Here is a 23,627-nt window from a genome sequence, read left to right on the forward strand (position 1 = left end):
TCTCGGGTTTCTGGTGTCAGCAAGAGGAATCGTGGCCAACCCGGAGAAAATTGAAGCCATCGTGATGATGCGGAAGCCAACAAAGCTCAAGGAAATACAACAGCTAACTGGGCGAGTCGCAGCTTTGAGCAGATTCGTCGCCAGGTTGGGAGAAAAGGCGTTGCCGTTCTATGCCTTGATCAAATAGGGAGAAAAGTTCGAGTGGAACGAAGAAGCAGACATAGCCTTTGAAGATCTCAAACGCACAATCTCGACACCACCAATATTGGTGGCGCCCAAAGAAAAGGAACCTCTCCTGTTGTATATCGCGGCCCCACCCCAGGTGGTCAGCATAGTACTTGTGGTGGAACGAGAAGAAGAAGGAAAACTCCATGGAGTCCATCGGCCGGTATACTTCATCAGCGAAGTTTTATCGCCCTCAAAACAGTGGTACCCGCAGTACCAAAAGTTAGCATACGGAGTATTCAGAACCGCAAGAAAACTGCGTCATTATTTTTCGGCACATCCGATAATAGTGGTCAACGAGGCGCCTTTGTCCAATATATTGAATAACCCGGAAGCTACGGGTCGTGTCTCCCTTTGGGGAATAGAGCATTCCCCTTGGGACATCACGTATGAAAAAAGAAAAGCAATAAAATCGCAGATCTTACCAGACTTCGTCGCAGAGTGGATGGAGCTGCAAAATACGTGACCCCTAGACTTATCGAGAACTTGGACTATGAACTTTGACGGGTCCAAAAGGTTAGAAGGAGCTGGAGCAGGCGTGATATTAATATCACCTCAAGGAGACAAAATGAAGTATGACCACTATTCTACAATCTGTAGGCATTGACACTCAATGACATCAACGTGCTGCAATAATTTGGTCCAGACTATTGTTTATGTGTTGTAGTAATTTGGATGATTATTTGATTAATTATGATTGATTGTTGTATGTGTTGCATAGAATGAAAAACCCATCTACGGAGTATTTTTTTTTTTCAAATTTAGTGAACGATGGGCGGGCCCAAAGGAATTGGTCCATTTAAGGGTGAGCCACTGTATGTCGGCATGATGGGCCGCGGCGGTGGAGGCGCCCCGAATCCACGGACATCCAGGGTACGCCAGTGAAGCACCAAACGGAGACGCTTCCAGGTCGATTCAAAGAAGGGAAACCCCCGGACTCCGCCGCCGCCGCCGCCGCACCGCAGCCATGCCGTCGGAGAATGGAGGGTCCCGGTCGCCCTCGCAAGCGCCCTCATCGGAGCGCTCGGACAGAAAAAGGAAGGCAGAGGAGGAAAGCTCGACCGAGGCCGCCGGTATGAGGATCGGCGAGGATGGGGAGGAGACGAAGAAGAGGAGAAAGGATGAGGATGGGGATGAGGAGGAGACGAAGAAGAAGAGGAAGGATGAGGATGGGGATGAGGAGGAGACGAAGAAGAAGAGGGGGGATGAGGCTGGGGATGAGAATGGGGATGAGGAGGTGGTCTCCTCTGCACCCAGCTCTCCACTCTACGAACCCCGCCTCCCCGAAGACGATCCGGATCCTCCGCCGGAGTTAATCGAGGCCTTCGAGCGTGCACAAAGCAACTACGAAATAAAAAGGGGTAACTTCTTAACTGAGAAATTCGCCTCCTCTCTAAGATTCCTCCGCATATTGGAGATCTATCGATCCATCTTCTTCATCTTGTAGACCGCCATGAGGACTTGGTCACGATAGAATACTGCAGATCTTCGCACATGTTTTTCAATCCGGAGCTTCTCCCTGTCGCTGAACCTGCAACAAAGGCAGTGCTTTTGGCTGCCAGATTTGTTGTTGGGCTTTCCTCCTCCTTTGGTACTATGTAACACCGCTAATCTTATTTCGATCGCTCTGTCTCGATCCCATAATGTGTAACCATTCGGATTGTGAATCTGCATGCAGAAGGGGCAAGAAAAAGGTGCTCTGGATTCTGGATTAAATTTGACAAGAATAACAAGACCGGTTTTGTTTTGACAACCGCACATTTATTTAGCTCAAAGGGGTGTTCTGTTGAACAAAAGGGAGAAGGAGTTGAAGACGAGTATGCTGCTTATGGCGAGGTGAAGTATTATCCTGATGCCAAGGTGAGTTCATGAGAAAGGTTTGGGGCAATAACACTCTCTGTTCAACTGTTTAATTGGCATGGCTTATTTGTTTGACTTGTATCCTTTGTGAGCAGTTTCAGTTTAATTGTTTAGCTGGTTCCGTGATAAATTGAATTATTATCTCAAATAACTTCCTACTATCTGCAAGCCTTCTCTATCTGTGGTGTAAATTAGTTTGGTTGTGTTGGTTTTTTTTCTAGATAAACCCGCAGTCGGTAATCTCTTGTCCATATCAGTTGTGCATGGTCTATTTATGCTTTTGTCTAAAGATTTGATTTAGGCGCAGCTGCCCTTTTTTTTGGTAGCCAGCTCTCTAGATGTAATTTCACATTTTTAGCAACCAACTTTCAGGTTACTGTTCACTTGCCAGATGGGTCCACGAGAGTGGGCCAGCTGATCTACCACCAGGAGCACTATGATCTTGCTTTTTTTAGTGTTAGCGTGGATCAATCGGTGGATCAATGGGTTCAGTCACCACTTTATAATGATGGAGTAAAATGGGGTGAACTCGTCTTCTGGCTTGGAAGAGATGCCAAGTTCAATCTAACAATGACCCATCTTAGGCCGGGATATATGAATCCAAACACATTTGAACGACCTCATTACATGTTCTTTCCCGGTAAAGAACATATTATTAAGGTAAAAGCATATTCTGTTAAGGGATTGTATTGTATACATTATTTCTCTAGTTTGAGTTGTTTTTTAACCTAACTTTCTTGTTATATTGTGCAAACGGCTGCATTTTTCTTATGATAAAATTGTAATATTTTTTGTCAAATAGTATGACAACGGGGGACCGATCATTGACTTAGAAGGGAAGATCGTGGGAATGGTCAACAGTCATAGGAGTGGGTCTTTTATACCTTCTTCTGTTTTGCTCAAGTGCTTGGATTTGTGGAACGAATTCGGGTACGGTTTCCCTTCCAGTTCTGTGCAAATGTTGCTAGTCTAATGCTTTCTTCCATGCTGTTTTCCCTTGTTGTCAGGGGTTGAAGTTAACATTATCATCTTAGCACCATAGATAGGCCCATGTGTCCTATATGTTAATCTGGTTATGCTATAGGAGAGATGATGATTTGGTCATGTTTTCATGATACAAAGACAAAACTATATGGTTTACCTTGTCAAAAGATATAACCCAGAAATTAACTGTGATGGCATTCACATTTCCCATGCATGACTGATACATTTCCACAATATTCATGTAATATGGAAATATGATTTTGTTGAGTTTCAGAATTCTGGTTGCAATTTACTTTTTTTTAAAAATATATTTTCACTCTCTTACCTCATGCAATTTAATGACGACAAGTTATGTTCAGATATTTTGGCAATGCAACTGTTGTCAACTTGTCATGCCTTTTAGTATAATGACTGTTTGAATAGATTACTGTATTTTTTTTTTTTTTGCAAAAATGGTCCATGATCTGAATTTTTCTGAGGGAAGGAGTGACGATTACTTAATTATGCTATGCATTTTTCCATGTTATTTTAATAGCAAATGTCCAAAAACTAAATTTAGTAAATAAATGTGTTCTCTTTTAACTGCAATGGGACTTCTAACTTCTAAGGTCCATAAGCAAAGGTTCCATTCAAAATATTTGGTCTACTACAGGCACATTTTCAAATAGGAGAACGGTGTTTTCAACTGGCTGTAGCATCAGCGGGTTACATCGTGCGTCGCTGTCACACGTCGTAGTCACGTAGGTGCAAGTGCAACTCACCCTGCGTGGTCAACCCCCGCGCTGTCTTTTTCCACGTCACTTTGCCTTGATTGGTTGGGAAAGCTAACTAGCTCACTAGCGCGTCCTCTCTCTCAGCTAGCTAGCCGAGCAACAAAAGCACACCAGATGCAGTGCATATAGCTAGCTAGCTAGCGTGCGCTCTCTCTCTCTCTCTCTCTCTCTCTCTCTCTCTCTCTCTCTCTCTCTCTAGCTAGCTCTCTTTTAACTAGTTTATTTTTCAGGTAGCTAGTTAGCTGGGATCTTGTTGTTATGTTGCATAGTGATCAGGTTAAATAAGCACACCCACATACACGTAGAAGATAGCTAGCTAGCTCCAACGCGCCTCCAGCGTAGTTTGAAGTACACTCAGGCAGCACACATGGTGATGCTGCCACGGTCAATGACGAACGGAAATTTTTGGGAATTTTTGTGATATTACACATGTTGTTGCGATTATTACATATGTGCATCATTTTCGTTGTGTAGGTATGAGTAAACTGGTACAATGATTTTTGTGTATATGATACAGAGAAATTTGCACCAATGTTACATGCGTGTCACTGTAATGTTTGATAATTTAGATAAATTTGTTGGATGCATTGCACCGAAATGTTGTATGACAATGTCCCATTTTTTAAAATGTTACATACGCAGATAAAAGTGTTACTTTCGGGAAACTTGTGTACCATTGGAAAGAAGAATTGTACCATTTTTCGTAAAAAAATAGAAAATGTTGGAGACCGATGTTACATACTACAGAAAAAATTGTTACACGCGAACTGTTCTTGTACCACGACCGGACGCACGGAATTCGCTCACTTAACTAGATCGGACGGCCCGGAAGGTGGCTGATGAAAGACGTTTTTACAGCCGGCTGATCCCTAGCGTTCGCCTTTCAAATATGGTAGACATGATTTAGATTTCAACAAAAGTAGCTCATTTAAGAACTGTCAATTGTTCCTCCATACCTATTTTTTTCCAAAATGGTTAAATGCTTTCTCTTATGGTATAGGTGCATCCCTCGCCCCCAACTTGGATTGGCGTTTTCAGGTATCAAGCTTTTAGATATTGTTCAAGTGGAGAAGATATGGCGCAACTACAAGATTGATGATGGTCTTATTGCTAACGAGGTATTATAATGTTAATGGTCTCTTATGTGCTGAGTTACTGTTCCCAAATGTGCTTCTCTTACCATGGATATTATTATTGCCAATTGAACCTTAGGTATTAAAAGGATCACCAGCAGAGGAAATTGGAATCCGAAGAGGTGATATTATTGAATGTTTAAATGGAGAGTGCATTTCCACTACAGTTCAGGTAGGTGTTTTTATAGGTTTAGCGGGAAAAGAGCATTACTCCCATTTAAACTATTGGCAAGCAAAACTTCAGATACTTCCAGCAAAAAATCAAGTATTTTTGAAGGTGTTTCTTTTGTCTGAGTGTGTTGTGTCTTTGATGCAACTTTTCAAGTCCATGGTTGAATGGAAATCATGGTCACTCAAGAGGATTTTCGTAAGAGGGTACACTATATACATATAAAATGTTTCTTGTGTGGTAATGTTAGATGTTTTGAAGTTCTGGTGTTCCTTCATGCACAAAAGACGAGATCGTAAATTGTTGTATACATGTTTGCGTATCATATATGCTACATTCTTTTGTAGCTTGCATTACTTCAAGTTACATCCTTGTTTTTGTTTTTATCCAACATCTTGCTGTTTGGTGCTGGTGGTTACAGCCCCAACATACTGAAATTTAAGATATGTAGGATTTGATGTACTTTATGCGCTCTGCAGCAAATATTTTAAAGCTACAGGAGAGGAAGAAAATCTAGCTTAGAAGGTTAGATCTAAAAGGATCAGGGAATGTATGGGTTTGAGTGTGCATATCATTGGCAAAGATCGGACGGCCCGGGAGGTGGGAGGGGTTATTGTTCTCAATGATTCTGGTGTTGTATTGCATATTAATATCTAAGAACTAAGAATACTCCCGCCGATCCAAATTACTTGTTGCAGATTTAGGCAAAATGTTGCCCAAAATCTGTCTAGGTTCATTTAATCTGCGACAAGTAATTTGGATCGGAGGGGGTAGATAGATTGTACCTGAAATCCTAACCATATCTGAAAATTTATACGTTGGTTACAAACTTTTAGTATGCAAAATTGCGTATTGTTTTATGGTCCTCACTTGTGTAGTTATTTCTGCTATTATCAGCTGGAGAACTTGTTGCTGAGCCTATGCAAATCAGCTGGAAAGGGCCTTGATTCCGAAATCCATGTTTCAGTAAGTCCACTTGCGTGTTTTAGTCATTATTTCTTCATACTGGCTGGGAAGTATTATGAGCACTAAGGTATGTGTAATGCTTGCTTCATAGGTTGGGGTGTTTCATGTACGCAAGCTTCGCCGGAAGACAAGAGAGTTCACTGTAGGTGTATCTGAGCGTCTGGAATTTATTGACAAAGGTACACATCTCCATCCTTTTTATTCTGAGCACTAGCTTAGAGGTGTACCCTACATTGCGTGTATGAAATGTGCATATATTTCCTTAATTTACATGGATATGGAGAATATATTGGCCTGATCAGAGATTTTTTTTGTAGCTTATAAACTTGTCACTCTGGAAGAAGGAACTTGTGCTGCTTCGTCGTCAACCTGACTCAAGTTGATCGATGGGAAGTATGTGTGATAGATAGATGATGCCTTAACTTGTAAGCACCAGCTACTTTTGTAATGGAATGGTGAACATCTCAAGGAAGTTAGAAGCAACTGCTACTTAACCAAACAAGCACACCGTCACAGATTGATCTGCCAAGGACACGGACACGACACTGGATAGCGGAGGAGACGTGCCTTTGAGTTTGTCCACTGCCCTTGAGACCGATCTCTTGAGCTCACCTATGACCGATCTGATGTAAATTGCATGTGCTGACAGATCAAGTAGGAATTGATGAATCGTGTGTTTCCATTTTTCTGGGTAAGCTGTCTCTAAAACGTGTTACTACTGAGAAATGCTGTGTCTGTTCCCCGTGGCCCACACTATTATTTTTTACTACATTAATTGTCAGTTCTCTGAAATTTTGGCTGCCTAAAATCACACACCCCTCATAAAAATTGCGGCATTAAGATGGTGAGTGAAATCTTGGCGGCCTAAAATTGTACACCCCTTTCATGAAAAAATGCAGAATGTAAATGCATTCTTAGTTGGTAGGTTATATATATGAATTTACAGGTGTATCACAACCTAGTTTGTTTTTCTTTTGAAAGGCACAGGTTTCATTCCATTACAAGGACATGCTGACTAAATCGTCATCTACAACGTTCATTACAAAAGTGGGGAAATGGCCTAACCAAGTTTCATAAATACCCCCATGGAGGCTCCATGTGCAGCTAGAGTGTGTGCTGCATTGTTACAGGACCTTGAACATACAGTAAGTTTTACATCAGTGAAGGCAACATTCAGCTGCAGTTTTATATCATGAAACAGAACCCCTAGTGGAGCCAGTTTATACTCGTCACTTGAAATGGCTTGCTTTAGTATCATGGAGTTCTGTCTCGAAGATAACTCGTGTGCATCCCATCTGAGCAGATATGTTGTGCATATAGCATTGCTAATGCTTCTGCATGAAGGGCGTGTGCATCCCATCTGAGCAGATATGTTCAGTGCATATAGCACGGAAATTTAATTCGGCTCCCGGGTGCGTATGCTCCCTCTACAAAAAAATCATATTTTGAAATGTCGAAAAATTTGGATAAAAAATTCTACATGTACATCTCCATAATATATGAATGTTTGTCAAGTTTCACGAAAAAATAATATTTTTTGTGATCTATGTAAAAAGGAGATAGTTTATCTTGTGAAAAGCATTATTTTTAGCACTGAATTTTATCTTTTTTACACACGTCACATGATAAGTCATTTTTTTATGAAACAACTTTGTAAGCGCGTAGCATGTAAAGATGTACGTGCGGATTTTTTGTTTCAATTTTTTTGAAATTTAAAACACATGTAAGATGCATTTCAAAATATAGGGAGCATATGCACCCATGTTTCAAAACACCACTCTCCATATAGCAGTGCTAATGTTTCTGCATGGAGGACGTTAGACAGACGTTGCAGGTTTGCTGCACCTGCAGGAATAAGCACTTCACGGTCATCTCTTATAGTAAAACCCCAGCTACCTGAAAGCGAATGATTCATGAAAGGCACCATATGTATTTATTTTTAGAAACTCAATTGGAGGAGGAGACCATTTTTCGATGGAAACCTTCTTTTGGGTCATCCTGTGTTTCTTTAGGTTCCTGTATTCCTTGACATGGTAGTTAATAGATGATGATATATCATCTCAGGATCTGATTATATCACCAACATTGACTTTATTTCTCTCATGCCAAACCAACCAAAAAGGATACACACCTTCATACTTTCTTGTTCACTCAAACGGAAAACTTCTTCAAACAAATTAAACAGGTCGGCATAGAGTAATAGTTTCGCTCTGATATGCTCAAGTTGAGCTGAGCACCATACCTTCCTCACCGTTTTGCATTTAAGGAAGCAATGTCCTCCGTCCTCATCAAACCTGAAACAAATAGAGCATCTAGTATTCACTTCCATGCCTCTACGTTTTAGTTTCATTCATAGAGGTAAATTGTATATCGCCATACGCCCATAAAAAGTGAAGTATCTTACTAGGAAAGAGTAGGGTCCAAAGCTTCTTCCAAACAAAATCTATAATTTCACCATTACTTGCTGCACTAGATGTCTGTCCATGATCTGATTCTCGTTCTGCACTATCCAGGGCTACCTTGTAGGCCGACTTCACTGCAAAGGTACCCTTGTTGTCAAAATTCCAAGTGATAAAGTCGTTTGTGTGATCCTGGTGGGGATTTACAAAATTTTCTTAGCATCTTCAGCATTAAAAGCATGTTGCACCAGGCGGACGTCTCAAGAATTTGATATTGGATCATGAGTTCTGCTACCCTTGAGTTGACCTGCCTTCCTCTCTCTGACGTCAGTCTTCTGGTAATGCCACTCGGTAGCCAAGGATCCGACCATATATTTATGTTTCTTCCATCTCTAACCCGCCAGATCATGCCTTTCTTTAGAAGTTGGACACCTTTTAAAATGCTACGCCATACATAGGAGATTCCATTATTCGGTATTGCTTCAAGTATGCTGCGTCCTGGATGGTACTTTGCTGCTAATACTCTTGCACACAGTGAGGAAGGGTTTTGGAGAAGGTCCCATGCTATTAAATAAATGTTGGTTTCTAAAACCTAATCCTCCAACTCTCTTTGGTTTTGATAGTTTCTCCCAGCTCGTCCAGTGTATTTTGTTAACTTGGTCCATTTGGCTCCACCAAAATTTATATATCATAGAGCTGAGATTGTCACATAAGGACTTTGTCAGGTCTAATCAAGCCATGGTGGTATTGCCTGGGCTGCTTCCTTAATGAAAATCTCCTTTCCTGAGTTTGACAACGACTTTTCTTTCCAACCCTAGATTTCTTTTCCATACCTTCTCTTTGATGTATTGAAAGGTTCTTGTTTTGGCCTTTCCGATGTAAGTTGGCACTCCCAGATATCGCCCTTCTAATCCTTCGGTTGAGATGTGCAGGATCTTCATCACCTCTTTTTTTTTTTTTTTGCCTCTTATTTGTGTTTTTGCTAAAAAAGAGCAGATGATTTATCTTTATTCGAAAATAATTTGGTGCACATGGTGGCAGATGCGCACAGGGGGGCATAGTTACACACGCACTAGATAACCGACACCTGCCCTAGCTAACGTTGCATCGCGTCAGTACGTAGGCACGGTACCAAAATCACAGAGGCTACGTGTAGGGTAGATGTGTAGTGTCACCTTTTTTTCATTTGTAGCCCAAAACGGCCCATATGGTTACAACATGAAGATGGGCTGAGCCGTCGTTTTATGCAGTCGGCCCAACACTCACGGTTCGCCCCGACGGCTCCGACCATTTAGGCCTTGTTTACTTCTAGGGTATTTATGGGGATGGGAGGGGATTATTCCGTATCCCGGAAAATCCCCACTAGTCCGTTTACTTCTCCGGTTTTGAACGACATAATCCCGAGATATCCCCTCCCATCCCCTCCCATCCCCACATTTTTTGCCTAAATCAAAAACTCTCCATCATACTAGTGTATTTTTGGGGAGGGGTATTTGAGGGGATTGGGTGAACACCAAATCCCCTCCCATCCCCATACCCATTGGGAAGAAAAATACGAGAGAAGTAAACAAGGCCTTAATTTATATGTGAGCACGGCACCAGTCGTTAACAATCCACATTAGCCACGCCTTTTTTGTGCAGCACTCACCCAACCCCGTCTCTTTCTCGCTCATCGAAAGCCATGGAGCCAGCCAGATCGGGAGGCAGCCGCAGCAGCGCGTTCAGCCGCAGGGTTGCCTCGACCGGCTCATCATCAGGAGTCCGCGACCCTGGTGGGGCAATAGTCCTAGCGGACGGCAAGAATCCGGTGGACGAGTTGGGCGATGCCTCGCCTGTGATGTTGTGTGCATGCTCAAGCCCAGCTCTGTTGCTGATGGCAAACACTGTTGCGAACCCAGGCCGAATCTTCCTCAAATGTGGTAATCCAGCCCGGCCGCCCGTCAGGTGCGGCTGCTACAGAGGGATACAGGTGCGACTTACGCTTGGCGCCTCTCTCCAAAGTTTGATACATCTCAGAGTGCCATTCTTTTTAGCCTCAACCTAGTTGAATGCCCATGAGTTGCCTAAAAACTTGTATCCCCCACTTGTGCTTGCTACGGTACAAAAAGAAGTCTAAAGGTGAGAACCAACTTATAGTTGGATGTTAGGAGGATTATGGTACTCCAAGCCTACTAAAGTTCAAACATCATATTTGACACTTCAGTGTCTCATAAAAAAAGTGAAATATTCTTTCAGTGGGAGGCGGGAGTCTTGTCTGCAGCAAGGTGTCTATGATGACTATCAATCTCAAAACCTGTCATGCTAGTTTCTTGGGCTCAGTCTCTCGAAGTGCTCATAGCAGTAGGACGTGCGTGCCTGCGTTTACAGAGCTGAGTGTATATAAGTACTAGCAAGGCCGCGCCGGGAGTTGAAGAACGAGTAACATATCGTTTTTTCATCATGTTAAATTGTGATTGTGATGTGATGTTAGAGTAACATGATGTCATACGGAAGCTAGCACAATTGAATTGGCAAATTTACTTTTAATGAACTAAGATAAGTTAACATATTCATTACTTTATGTTAAAGGTGCAAGGGAACCTGAAATAAAGCATCATATTTATGTAAAATACAAAGTTGATGAGAAAAAGAATGTATTGTGCAGATTCATTGCTTCCCTTTGCAAATACATAATAGTATTTCTCCCCTTCATGCTTCCTGGGCCCAGAAGAAAAAAAAATCACTATCCAAAGGCAAATGAGGTATTCAAAGTTTTGAAGCAAGTCACCCAAGTAGTGTACTTGACTCGAATGTTTTCTAACACAGGAGTGGATGCCCTATATAAATGAATTGCTCACATAATATGTTGTCTAGAGAACACATGGAAAAAACGTTTCGTCCCTGGGCTCCCGCGAGTCCTAGGGCGAAACCCTAAATCGCCCCCGCCAGAGCTCTTCTCCCCCTCCCCCGCTTCGCCGCCGCCAGGAGGGCGCCGCCGGGCGAAGCTCGGGGGCGCCGGTGGCGGCGGGGCACCTCTCCCCTCCTCGTGGTGTCGCCGGCGCAGGCGGTCTCGTCGCGAAGGGGCGCGACGCTGGCAGGAGGCGTGGCAGCGCGGCTGCACCTGCGGTGGCGTGGTGGCTCTGTGTGCTGGGCGCACTCAGGGAGGCAGCGGCTCCAGCGGAGGCGTCTGCGGTAATGGGCGGCGCGAGCTCGGCCGGCGGCGGGATCAGGGCGTCGAGCACGGCCGGGCGGGCCGGCGGTGGCGAGGCCTTCAGGGATGGAGCAGGGCGAGGCGTGGGCTGGGTGGCCTCCCTGGCAGCCCTGCATGCGGGTTGGGGCAGGGGCCCCGGGCCCTGCCAGGCCCAGTTCGCCCCCAGATCTGGTACCCGGTGGCCATGGTGGCCGGCGGCTACCTCTCTAGCCTTCTTTGGGGTCTGTAGGTCGAACCTCGCGGCGGTGTTTCTTGTTTCCCTCGTGCTGTAGCGGGCAGGGTTGGGATGCTGGGGCGGCGGCCCTGGAAGGGGGGAGCTATTTGGTTGGCGGGCGAGCCAGTAGCTCTGGTGCTGGTCGGTGCCATGGTCGTGGGGGCGACGTGGTACTCAGCGAGTCGAGTGGTGTGGGGTGTAGATGGCGGTGAGGTTGCCAAGGGGAAACCTTTGCTCCTCGGGCCACGGCGGCGGCGTTCCCTTGTTGAAGACGACGTGAGGCCAACCTCCGTCCCTCTACTTCGTCCGGGTGAAAACCCAAGATCCTCGGATCGGACGGTGGCGGCACTCCGGTGTCGTGCTCTTCTTGAAGACACCATCTTGGAGCCCACAGCGTGAGGCTCACCGAAGGTTGTGACGGAGGTGATTCTTCGGCGATCTTCGACAAGGCTTGCTCCGTGCCCTTCCCTTGTCGAGCTTCCTTGGCGCTGCTCTTCGGTTTGCGAGCAACGTGGGTCGGTCCCCGGTGGTGGTCGGCTTCCGGTGGCGTCTCTGCGACGGAGGAGTTTTGTGGAGGCGCGCGTGAAAATGGCTCGCTCTCGAGTGAGCTCCGGCCCGACACTGTAGACTCCAGTTCTTCTCCGAGTCCCCGTTGGCGCTTTGGCTGAGCCTGTTGGTTGCCCTTCCGGTTGTAACTTCTTCGGTAGTTCGTGTGGGTGTGTGGTGTCGTTTGTAAGCTGGGTTCAACACTTTGTATCGTTCTCGCCGTTGGTGGCTTTGTTAATACAAAGTTGGGCACTTGAGTGCCTTTTATCTAAAAATATATATATACATTAAAGGAAGCAATAACCTGCAAATCATTTTAGTACGGAGTATTATAAGCATGCGCCCGCTGCATTATCTTTTTTGCAAACATGGTTTATATCAGCTGTTTCGGAGATATAGTAAAGCAAGTTTGATTTTGCTTGTAATCGTATTGGTCGGCTTGTACATTGATGGATCAAGTTAGTTATTATAGCCCACGCGTAGCATCAGTTCTTACAGCCACGGATGACTCGAAATAGCCTTTCGCCCCGCTATATAGCGGATGACTAAGAGGATAAAAGAGGGAAAAAGACATAGCAAACGGTCTGATCAACCATTCTTCCTCAGTTTGTTTCATAAAAAAAAACATTCTTTCTCAGTAATAGTACTGTAATAATAATAACCCAGAGCAAAGGGGTGAGGGGCTCTACTCCGTCGCCGTATGTGGTGGTGCGGCCCCGCTGCGAGTCAGTACCCCCTCGAAGATTGGGGATTGACCTGGTATGTCACTGTTTCTTGAGTATCCACTATGAGGCTGTGTACTGAAAATGAATCATTTCTGCCCTGGAACTCCGAGAGTAATCCCAATCTGAAAATGAAACTATAGGGTTTGATAATTACTCTGACAATTCTAGAAATTTACCTGAGTTATTTTCCTAGCTTAGTATGCAGTTGTTTATAACTAAATTATTGCGTGTCTATGTTAACTTATACCATAGTATTCCAGGAAACAAAGGGGTAAGGGATCCCAAGAAGTAAAAGCCGGCAGGACAAAGTAATTTCAATGTTCTGAAACTGGTTTGTTGTCTGCCTAACTCACTGAATTGACAATAAATTCAGTAACAAACACTACCTAACTAAAACAAAGTGTCGCGCCCAAACTGGACTAATGAATATCAACACTTCAACATCATTTACAAACATAAAAGATGTAGTAACAATATACTTCAGCTGAAACCACGGATAGTGCTTGCACTTCAGAACCAGGCATTTCAAATTTAGCGGCATGAGGAATTTAATAATTAACAGTTGTACTGAAAAAAGTAAAAAAAATAAACTAAAAAAACAGCTGCAAGCAGTAAAGGAGTAAGTGGAAACTTCATTGTCTTGCGTGGAGAACTGATCCTAGAAAACAGATCAATAAAAAACCATGATACATATGCAGAATGTGCAATAGGAAAAAAGAAAAGCACACATACAAAACAACACACCTACACCTCACCAAGCACCGCATATGTTCAGCAAACACCAAACTCTTAGGAAATGAATTTTAACAGAGCTCAGCCCAGGATGACCAGCAGTACGTGCACTTCAGTATCAGCTATCCTAAGCCTATTGCTGCGAGGAACTCCAACGGAAGAATGAGTAGGGAAGTTAATGCTTCTAGTAGAAAGCTGAAAGAAAATAACAAAGAAAAACCACATCAGTCAATCTCGACAGTGCTTCATCTCTGTCTTGTGTAGTTGGAACAGGTTGGTCTGGTGCTGCAAATGGTATCTTACTGCTTGCTGCGGGGAAGTAACAGAGTAAGATCAGTATACCTCAAGGGTAGTGTGTAATTGATTCTATCATGTGCACTAAAGTTTTTTTTTTTTGAAATGATGTGCACTAAAGTTAATACCTAACAAAGCAGAAATAAATAATAGAGTAGAAAAATAAGAAGAAACAATAATAGATAACAGAGTAGCATAAATAATATAAGCACTGGATCACACGTGCAGTGAAGTGGATACTTTGACAGGACTATTGTCGACTGTACATGTCTGCAGGACCTCAAATGAGTTGCATGCAAATAGAGGAAGGTTATCAGGTTGTGGAATGATTTCCTGAACTTTTGAGCACTTAAGTAATTTTGATTCTGTAAGGATGATCCGCTACTCTGTATTTATTCCTCACATCAGCAACGATGAATGTTTCTAAGGTGTAATCTGAACCTTCTTTTAGCCGCGCCTTGAATTGATCTATATGATTAGTTGGCACACATCCTTTCATCATGTTCCCTTCGGACAAAAGCAAGATTTTGATGCTTCTTGGAATGAAAAAATATCTGCATTAAGAAATTCATACAAACTCACCTCAGTAACATCCAAGTAGAAATCACATAGAGTAGAAACAGTTGACTCTGTGGAACAATCATGTATCCTTTTTCAGACTTTCAGGTTCAACCACATACATTATCCGGCTAGACAACTGTATAGAACATTTAACTGGTGTCTTGCCAGCTACTCAACTTACACTTGTTATTCGGTGATTAATATTTAATCCCAATTATGAAGTCAATGTATTACTATAAAAGCTGTATTGACTTGAAATATTCCCAAATCCATGTGGGCCTATTCACTATTCAGTTCACAAATCTAAAGAAAACATTTCTAGGGGAACATGAGGCCATCCACAGCCTATGAATCCTGGCCGTTGGATCAAACTGCATCGCGCGCTCTCAGCCGTCCGTTTTCCCCTATCGGCATCTGTGCCCTGGTTCACATGGTCCGAACCGTCTGTTTCAGAGAGCCCTTTGTTTGCCTCTGGGAAATCCATCTTCATCGGCCCCTACCTAGCTATCTCCACTGAACAGCAGGCCTGCTTTTTCGAGGGCCCGCCCATCAGCGACCTAGGGTACGTGTTGCTGTGTGGGAGATGAAAAAAGAGGATAGACACGGTAGCTCACCCCATGATTTTGCCATTGGGCCGGGGGTCAAATAGGGATTTCACATGTCATTCCGTCCTTCCCTGGTCACGGGGCTCCGGCGTAACTGGTCATGGCTCATGGGGAGAGTGGGGCAGGGGGCAGGGGCGCCACCAACCCTAGCCTACCCCCGCTTTCCCCTTTCCCATCCTCTTCCTTCCACTCCTCCACATCTTCTTAGGGTTTCTGGTGGTGGCGTGAGAAGGGGCCGGGGTGGAGGACAGCGACAGAGGAGCCCACAACCCATTTTGTGAGTGAGAGCGGCCACCCATCTTGCCTCTCACGGTGGTGAAGGACGAGGAAGGAACGAGGCTGCGCTTCGTCCCCTGCAGATGCCCTTCCGCCCCGACAGCAGCCCCCCCCCCCTCCCCCCCTCGCTGAGTGCAGCGGCGGCCACCCACCTCAGCAGCACCTCCTCGTCTAGCGAAGTGGTGGAAGGAGGAAGAAGGGAACAGGCCACGACCGTGAGATCTTGCCCTCCTCCAGCTTCGCATCTCGCTGGCTGCTGGTTGTGGGTCGTCGCTGTGGGTGGAGCTGCTGGCTGAGACACGGCGGGCACTACTAACATTCTTGTCAGCAACTGATAACTGCCTACGCTCCTCCACAGTAAGGTCCTCGAAGTCAACTGTCTTGGACACCTTCTCGATGAACTCAACCATCTCCTCATTTCTCTCAGCCTGCTTTACGAGCTTAGCCATCTACGCATTCTCCCTATGGGAAAGTTCAGCAGGCTGTGACATCTTCACTGTTTGTAGTTTTTAGTAGTCACAGATGGTCAAATCTGCCAGATATTTCAGTTAGATAAATGTTACTTAGTTACCATCATCACGCGCAAGTATGATTCGAGCCATTGTTACCTGAGTACAATACAGTAACACTAAAGCAATAGATACACTACTTATCGTGACAATGTAATCACAAGATTTTACATTCTCAGTTCAAATCTTTAAACCCAGAAATTTAGAGAAGAATATTGTCAAACAAGAACAAATTGATTAACACCCAGCTAATTGCCCTTATCCCCTTAGAAATTTGAAGCTTCTGTCGTCCCATGAATATTACCTATTCATAACGTAAAAATGAAAGCTTTTACTGAAATACCATTACATTTTTCCCGCTTATAAACAAGAAAATTCGTACAGACAGAAGGAAATCAAAAAACTTATGAAGACATCGATATAACAATATTTAAATAAAGATAAAACATAAAACAACTAGCATCGAACAATAGAGAAATTAGATATCAAGATGTGAGCGAAGATTAAACTACGAGTAACAGCAGTATTCAATACCTCAGCTCATTCGTCACGTTACTAGATTCCTTACTGCAAGCGCAAACTTTGATGTTTATGCTGATTTCCACCTGCTTTCGCCTCCCCCCATGATCTCTTTCCCTTTCCTCTTTTTCTCCACCTCAACCGTGATCCTCTGATCTGTTGGATGAAACGAGAATAAAAATCTTGAGAGTATTGTTTATCGATGTGAAAAAAAGAAACAAAAGTAAACATTACCTGAAGTCGTGGCATATTGAGCCAAGAAATCCAAGATGAGGTCTGATGGGATGAAATAAGAATGTGTCTTTCCAAAACCCCCATGTAGAAGTCCAATAACCCGACCAGACTTGTTGAACAATGGTGCACCAGATGAACCTGATTCGCTGGTTATGTTGGCTTCTAGTATTTCCATGTTGTACTCAATGTTGTTGGGCCTGCTGACCTCTCTCACATTCCTACGCACCCCCACACAGCCAGTTGCTACTCTTCTGTGCTTGTCAAAGGGCCATGACAATAGCATGGATTTTTCACCCTCATTTGCCAAGTCCCTGCTAATCTCAACAGCCGGATGAATTCCAGCACATATCTGACGACTTGATTGACGCATGATATGGCTTCGTTCGACTGCAATAAGAAGCAGGTCTCGTTCGCAGCTAACTGCAATGATATTCGCAGGCACATACTCCCTCATATCATCCCCCAACGTAGCAAGTCCAGCAGCTCGATAATCAGCCTCATAGTGATCACACAGTATTGATGCTTGAAACAAGTCATTGGCTCCCAAAATCGGCATTGACCCTTTGTACACATGGTCGATACTATGAGCCGTGGTCAATATTAGCAACTCACTGTCACTAGTCCACACGATGAAACCTGTGGACAGCCTAGTCTCCTTGGACCTACTACGTCGTTCCCCTTTGTCCACAGTCCCCACAGTATTAGCCAACACCTCTATCTCCTTTATCTTTGTCTCCCTCGGTGCTATGACGACAAAACAGACTGAATCTTTGGCACGCTGAAAGAGGGGAACGGTCCAGTCTTCATTTGCAGCCATCTTGAAGGAAAAATCAGTTTGATACCAGTCAATTAGCATACACAGATGTAGTTTGACATATAATCTTGAGTAAATATCATGGATGGGACAAAGGTTTAAGAATATCAATATAAGGTAGCAATCGATTCATGTGTGCTAGGTCAATTATAAGGTAACAATTATCCTGATGGAAGATTCCAAACATCTTGTGTCAGGGCTGAAAGAAACAGCAAGTATGTGGCCTGCAGGTGATCAGTATTGAAGGCTGCAGCCATTTATCACAGCCATACATTTTAATTCAAACCATGTGCAACTAAGCAGAAGATGACAGTAAACATGGAGTTAAAATTTCAAGATTGTGTGTTAAACATGAACCAGTGTATAGATTTAGTGCTTTAGTTTCCCTCCTCAGAGAGGAGGGCGGGGGATATTGGCTCAAGATTGGCTAAGCGAAGTTGTCTGCTCCCTTACAAATACAGGAACAAGGGTGATGGATAGGATTTATGCAAAGATAGGAGTACCAGCGATTGTAGCCGAGCACCGGTTTACTGACCTGATCCGGACACCTGCTTGCAGAGCTGGCTTGGCTGATCGGAGCTAGAGGGGAGCCTTTCGGGGCGGAGGAAGTTGGCCTGCTGGCGGCTGGCCGTGGGGTCCTACAGACCCGCTGTCGAATACGGGAGGCGGGCGCGCGGAGGAGGGACGGCGGCGAGCCAACTTGGTGCGGATCGGAACGCGAAATGCGGGGTTGGCCGGTGGACGGCGGCGCCCTGCAGCCCCCGGGTCGAATACGGGAGGCGGGCGCGCGGAGCAGCGACGGCGACGGCGACGGCGGCGAGCCAACTCGGTGTGGATCGGATCGCGAGCCAACTCGGTGTGGATCTGAACGCGGTTGATCGAACAAGGGGATTTGGGGTTGTCGAGTCTAGGGTTTTCGACAAGACGGCCGGGCGAGAGATGGGGAGGGGGTTTGGGGCTCTGGTAGGAGGGGATTTTTGTTTTTTTGAGACGAACACTCACGCATTATCTAACTGGAAAATTTGCTACTGTACATGACTTCTCTAATTCATACTAATTGGTATAGAAATTGTGTAGGATTTAATTTTACAGAAATATTTTCTACATTAGTTGTTTGATTTATAGAAACATATCCTATAAAAACCAATCATATAGGAATCTTGTAGTGCAAATCATATAGAAATAAAACATTTGGTTCTACCTCATGGAAAAATTTATTTGCCACAATCAAACACAAACTCATCTTCCTATTGGATTTAATTAGTCATTACATCCTAATGCTATGCTTTTCCTATTTCTATGATCTATGAATCAAAGGTCGTTGCAATCCGCGCGTGCCGAGGCTACCCACCGCAAAGGTTACCGGTTGTTGGATTGCTAAAATAGTTACCTTGTTTACTTGGTCTTTGACTCCAAGTAAAAAAAAGGCGTCTCATTTCTCTACCACAAAGCCACATCTCGCTCCCGCAATGGTCATGGTGAATTAGGCTTCTACCGTTGCAGGCCACTACTCCGTCAGTTGTGTCACAATCTACTACGTGCGGCCGATGCCCTCCACTAGCCTCCAGCGCCCTAGCCACCGCCCTCCTCCTACCTCTTGCACACCGCCGTAGACACCCGCGGTGCCTTCCAACCTCCTCTGGTAGTCGTTTGGGTGCGATCTCACCGTTTTTGGGGGTGAGCATGTGGTGCGCCATGTCGCTGCAATTCCTCTCCGAGCAGACCGCGTTGCCGCTCAAGGTGCTCGTCATCATGCTCCCGCGCGGATGATGATAGGTCAGGAGGGGTCTTGGAGGCGCCGCTAGAGGTGGAAGAAGGGGATGAGGGAAAGGAAAAAAGGCACGGAAGAACTCGAGCTGCAAGGCATTGTTATATCAATCCACGAAGGGGATGTGTTCAGTTTTATTTGATTTTCCACTTAATCTTCTCAGCACAGTTTTTAGTCCTAGAGATGAAACTCTGAATGATGGTTAGATGCGGTTGAAGAGAAGATTCAGTAACGCACAATAACAATATGATGTAGATCAGGTGACTGCCGGCAACGACAGTTTGGAGTAGATCAGGAGGAGCGCTAATTAACGTCCACGTGGCTAATGATTAAAGGAACTATGATTGACTGGTGGGTGGCAAGTGGCTCTCCAAGTTTTAGATAATTTGAACTCACATAGTTATCCGTAATACCCTGTACAAAATTGATGTTACAACTACACAGTTTCAGCAAACAAGATTTTCTTGGGTGTGCACTGCATGTTGAAGTAAATTTGCAATAATATTATTGGGTAATTATTAGAATATGTTTGTGTAGTGTGTGTATAGCGTACGGTAAGCCCAAGTGGCCCATGTACTATGTACTCTGTACTATATGTATCGCAAGGTGGAATAGAGAAAATTGATTTGGCAAATCCTATTATTGACATGGTATCAGAGCATGGTCCGCTCATGACCTAGCTCCATGCCGCCGCCGTTGGCAAGTCTACGCCGGCTGTTCCCGTCGCCGTCGTCCGTCGCTCCGGCCTCCTTCATCCAGATCGAACCGGAGCCTTGCTTCTTCTTGTACATCTACTGTTGTAGGTGCTTCGTCCCTGCTTTAGTCATTTGTGCTTGGCAGCTGCAAGAAGCTGCTGCAATTTGGGAAACAACAAAGGTTCTAGCGTGGCAAGCTCGAGCTAGCTTGGGTTCAGACATTGAGCGCTCAATTTGGAAAACTAGGGATTGGGTTCACATCGATCTCGACTTGGGGAATTTTCCAACTCAACACACTATCAAGTGGACCCCGCTGATTTTACCTACTCAACATTGTGAAAAAAAATCGAGTCACATCCTAATCAACCTCACTAGAGGGAGAGGGTGAAAAATTACGCCAAATTTGAGTTGAGGGTGAAATGTGGCCGTCAGGATGGATTTTGGGTGATTTGTTTTGCTTTCTCTTGTCCCAATAAAATTTGTTCATGTATGCCAATTTTTTTAGACAGTGGAGAAAAGAAAGCTTATGTAAACCGGCCCACACGGGAAAACATGAGTCTTTGCTGTCCACAAGCTAGACCGGCCCAACCCAGCCCACTGCCCACCTTCTTCTTCTTCCCCTGTCGCACCCGTCTACCACCACCACCACCACCACCATCAAAGGGGAACGAGCGCCGCCGATAACGCTCGCCTCCACCAGCCGGAGCACGACCGCCGCCCCGAATTCTTCTCTCGCATCCGTCGCTCCCCTACTCCTTGCTCCTTCGCTTCGCTGGATGGCGTCCAGCGGTGACGCGGCCGGAGTTGTCGGTAAGCCCTAGCTCGCTCCCCGCACCGCTCGCACACTCATCTCTCCTGCTGCCTGCCTTCCGCTCCCCGTCAGCCGCCAGCCCACAAATCTACCCGTAGGGGCTGCTTACGATGCTCCAGTCCGTCCAATCAGTTGCGGATTCGTTCGCTGACGCCGTGGATCCGTTCCCGTCCGTCAACCCACGGCTCGATTCGAGTCTTCCCCGGCTCGCTCGCTCGCTCGCGCGCGCGTGCGCGCGGGGAAGATATTTTGCCGTGATCAAGTAGTACATGGTTGAGGGTGTAAACTTCTGCTGCGAATAGCACTCTGTTAATTTTAGAAGCAAAAACAAAACAACTGGGTCCAGTTTAGTTCAGCTCATTCAATTCCTGGGACTCGGGTGTAGGTCGTCCCCTTTATACTGCTTAATAACGAGTTACTAGTATTTTGGATGGATTGGCAAGCAGTGCTATTTTAGCAAATAAGGCAGCAACTAATGTTCTGATGGCGATAAATTGATGGGAAGGATACTGGCATCCCATGTGATTAGGACAATGACACTGAGATGACCGTTCAACGTGATACTCAAGTCCATAGCTGTTGATAATCTTTATGATGGGGTAGGGAGTGTCGGAATTTTCTGTACAGAAGAAATGAAGAATCTAATGAATCCATTTTAGTAGAATGCATTGTATGACTAGCTTTGTGCAAAGTGGTGGTAAATAGGATACTAACAACTATTCATTTTAATCCCGACCAGTGCTAGAAGGAATACTTAAGGTTTATGTATCGCCAATCTATGCTTGTATGCTACCACAACATGAAATATTTTGTCCGCAGCTGTTTTTTTTTTATTCCTGCAAATTCACTATGCGAGTCTGCAAAGTGTAGTCTATTTTGAGGCTTCACCCAAAAGGGGAATAATTCAGTCGGAATCTGCCAATCCTTGGAATAGGCAACACTTAACTATACTAATTTTTATTGCTTCCACACTACATTTGCACTATTGTGTAGACCTTGTGAAGAGATGTACATTTTGGATGTATGGTATAGTCACATTTCTGTGATTGCTTAGCTGTCTAAGTGTGAGTAATCTTCTGATGTGCTACGCAGCCAAGGGAGATGGTATATTATAATATTAAGCACAACATTAGGTAGAATCCAAGATATGTGAGAATTATTGTCATTCGAGATTGCGATAACCTGCTCTGCAGTAGGCTGCGGAATATCCTTTGGTTATCTGCCGACTCCTAATTGCTTATTGGAATAACTTGTGTTAGAAATTTTGCAAGTAGAGTTTGTTAGTAAGTTGTCCATCGTATGAGCATCTACCTGGCTCTGTGCATGTGGGTTGATTTTTTTGAAACTCATTTATGTAGCTGTCCTCGCATCATATTTGCTTTGACATGCCTATGCTGAAGCTATTAAGGCTTTTGGAAGCGAACTATTGGTACTTACTTGCATAAAAATATTTCTGTAGTGCCGAGGAACTTCAGACTCCTGGAAGAGCTTGAGAGAGGAGAGAAGGGCATTGGGGATGGAACAGTTAGCTATGGAATGGATGACGCTGATGATATATACATGCGCTCTTGGACAGGAACAATAATTGGTCCCCACAACGTGAGATATTTCCACTTGCTTACTCTTGTTCTCTTCAAATATGATTGTTACGTTTCTGAGTTTGTACTTTTCTGTTGACCTATATTTTGCTTTGTAGACTGTCCATGAGGGCCGAATTTATCAATTAAAGCTTTTCTGTGACAAGGACTATCCAGACAGGCCACCGACTGTTAGATTCCACTCAAGAATCAATATGACCTGTGTAAATCCTGAGACTGGATTGGTATGTCACTGTATCCGTGCGACTGAACATTTTACATCACATGTTCTCCTTTTTTTTTCAAACCTAACTTGGAGCAAATGCAGGTTGACCAAAGGAAGTTTAACCTGTTATCCAACTGGCGCCGTGAGTACACAATGGAGAACATTTTGATACAGCTTAAGAAAGAAATGGCAACGTCACACAACAGGAAATTAGTGCAGCCTCCGGAGGGAACATTCTACTGAAAGCGCTCGTCTCACCTGCCATCCAAGAATTCTCGCGGTTCTCAATTTAGATATTGCATAAGATCAGACCTTAATCCAACATTTCGTGCAAACGATTGTACCAGAAACTTTGCCATGTCCTTCGCATGGTTCGTGTGTGTCTTGTCTTGCTTTCTTCGATAGTAGTAGCCGCTATGGCATTATCACCTGGGTAAACCTGTGTTGTAATGACGCACTTCAGTTTCAGCTAAGCCGCTATGGCATTATCACCTGGGTAAACCTGTGTTGTAATGACGCACTTCAGTTTCAGCTATGTTCGTAAAAGTACCAGTACGTTGCTTCTTTCTTGGATTGCAAGTGCTATGCTTGGCTATTTTGTCGGTAAGACCTAATCTTGCATGTGAAACCTTGGTGCGTGTGATATAGAGAGCACCTAGTGTGCCAAAACAGTACATTACAAGTGATTAGGTGCAGTTTACAAGACTCCGGGGATCTATTATGAATGCCACACCAAGAGATAGTCCTTTTTTTTCCAAATCCGTGTGATAATTCGATACTTGCATATGAGGACATCTGCCACAATTTTCCCAACCCCTATGT

At 44.5% G+C, this 23,627-nt stretch overlaps 3 protein-coding genes across 4 annotated transcripts; 2 read left to right on the forward strand and 1 right to left on the reverse strand.

Annotated features, from left to right (window-relative positions):
* Positions 1-1,191: 1,191 nt before the first annotated feature.
* On the forward strand, positions 1,192-6,881 carry LOC124654714 (serine protease Do-like HtrB). Of its 2 annotated transcripts, XM_047193710.1 has the most exons (10): positions 1,192-1,586; positions 1,673-1,816; positions 1,904-2,085; positions 2,458-2,745; positions 2,888-3,015; positions 4,843-4,960; positions 5,055-5,147; positions 6,042-6,110; positions 6,202-6,289; positions 6,428-6,881. In XM_047193710.1, exons 1-10 carry the CDS (start codon positions 1,193-1,195, stop codon positions 6,481-6,483), a joined length of 1,560 nt encoding a protein of 519 aa, XP_047049666.1. In that variant the 5' UTR covers position 1,192; the 3' UTR covers positions 6,484-6,881. The 2 variants fall into 2 exon arrangements, with proteins under 2 accessions (XP_047049666.1, XP_047049667.1); XM_047193711.1 differs by lacking the exons at positions 6,042-6,110; positions 6,202-6,289; positions 6,428-6,881 and adding an exon at positions 5,624-5,717.
* A 9,952-nt stretch (positions 6,882-16,833) lies between these two features.
* LOC124658234 lies at positions 16,834-18,401 on the reverse strand. Its single transcript, XM_047196627.1, has 2 exons — positions 18,264-18,401; positions 16,834-17,731 (listed from the first exon to the last, which is right to left on the reverse strand). Exon 2 carries the CDS (start codon positions 17,729-17,731, stop codon positions 16,877-16,879), a length of 855 nt encoding a protein of 284 aa, XP_047052583.1. The 5' UTR covers positions 18,264-18,401; the 3' UTR covers positions 16,834-16,876.
* A 2,471-nt stretch (positions 18,402-20,872) lies between these two features.
* Positions 20,873-23,369, forward strand: LOC124653110 (ubiquitin-conjugating enzyme E2 variant 1C-like). The gene is made up of 4 exons (XM_047192170.1): positions 20,873-21,001; positions 22,462-22,601; positions 22,699-22,824; positions 22,908-23,369. The coding sequence occupies exons 1-4, from the start codon at positions 20,968-20,970 to the stop codon at positions 23,046-23,048; spliced, it is 441 nt and encodes a 146-aa protein (XP_047048126.1). The 5' UTR covers positions 20,873-20,967; the 3' UTR covers positions 23,049-23,369.
* The last annotated feature ends 258 nt before the right edge of the window (positions 23,370-23,627 follow it).

This window comes from Lolium rigidum, chromosome 5 (assembly GCF_022539505.1).
Source record: "Lolium rigidum isolate FL_2022 chromosome 5, APGP_CSIRO_Lrig_0.1, whole genome shotgun sequence".
NCBI classification, from domain to species: domain Eukaryota; kingdom Viridiplantae; phylum Streptophyta; class Magnoliopsida; order Poales; family Poaceae; genus Lolium; species Lolium rigidum.

Bases quoted from the DNA above. Each gene is read 5' to 3' on its own strand.
- LOC124654714 (XM_047193710.1), top strand. From the start codon at position 1,193: ATGCCGTCGGAGAATGGAGGGTCCCGGTCGCCCTCGCAAGCGCCCTCA. The intron at 6,111-6,201 runs GTAAGTCCACTT...CTTGCTTCATAG, and splicing joins ATTCCGAAATCCATGTTTCA to GTTGGGGTGTTTCATGTACG. The intron at 6,290-6,427 runs GTACACATCTCC...TTTTTTTTGTAG, and splicing joins TCTGGAATTTATTGACAAAG to CTTATAAACTTGTCACTCTG.
- LOC124653110 (XM_047192170.1), top strand. From the start codon at position 20,968: ATGGCGTCCAGCGGTGACGCGGCCGGAGTTGTCG. The intron at 22,602-22,698 runs GTGAGATATTTC...TTTGCTTTGTAG, and splicing joins CAATAATTGGTCCCCACAAC to ACTGTCCATGAGGGCCGAAT. The intron at 22,825-22,907 runs GTATGTCACTGT...GAGCAAATGCAG, and splicing joins TAAATCCTGAGACTGGATTG to GTTGACCAAAGGAAGTTTAA.
- LOC124658234 (XM_047196627.1), bottom strand. From the start codon at position 17,731: ATGGCTGCAAATGAAGACTGGACCGTTCCCCTCTTTCAGCGTGCCAAA.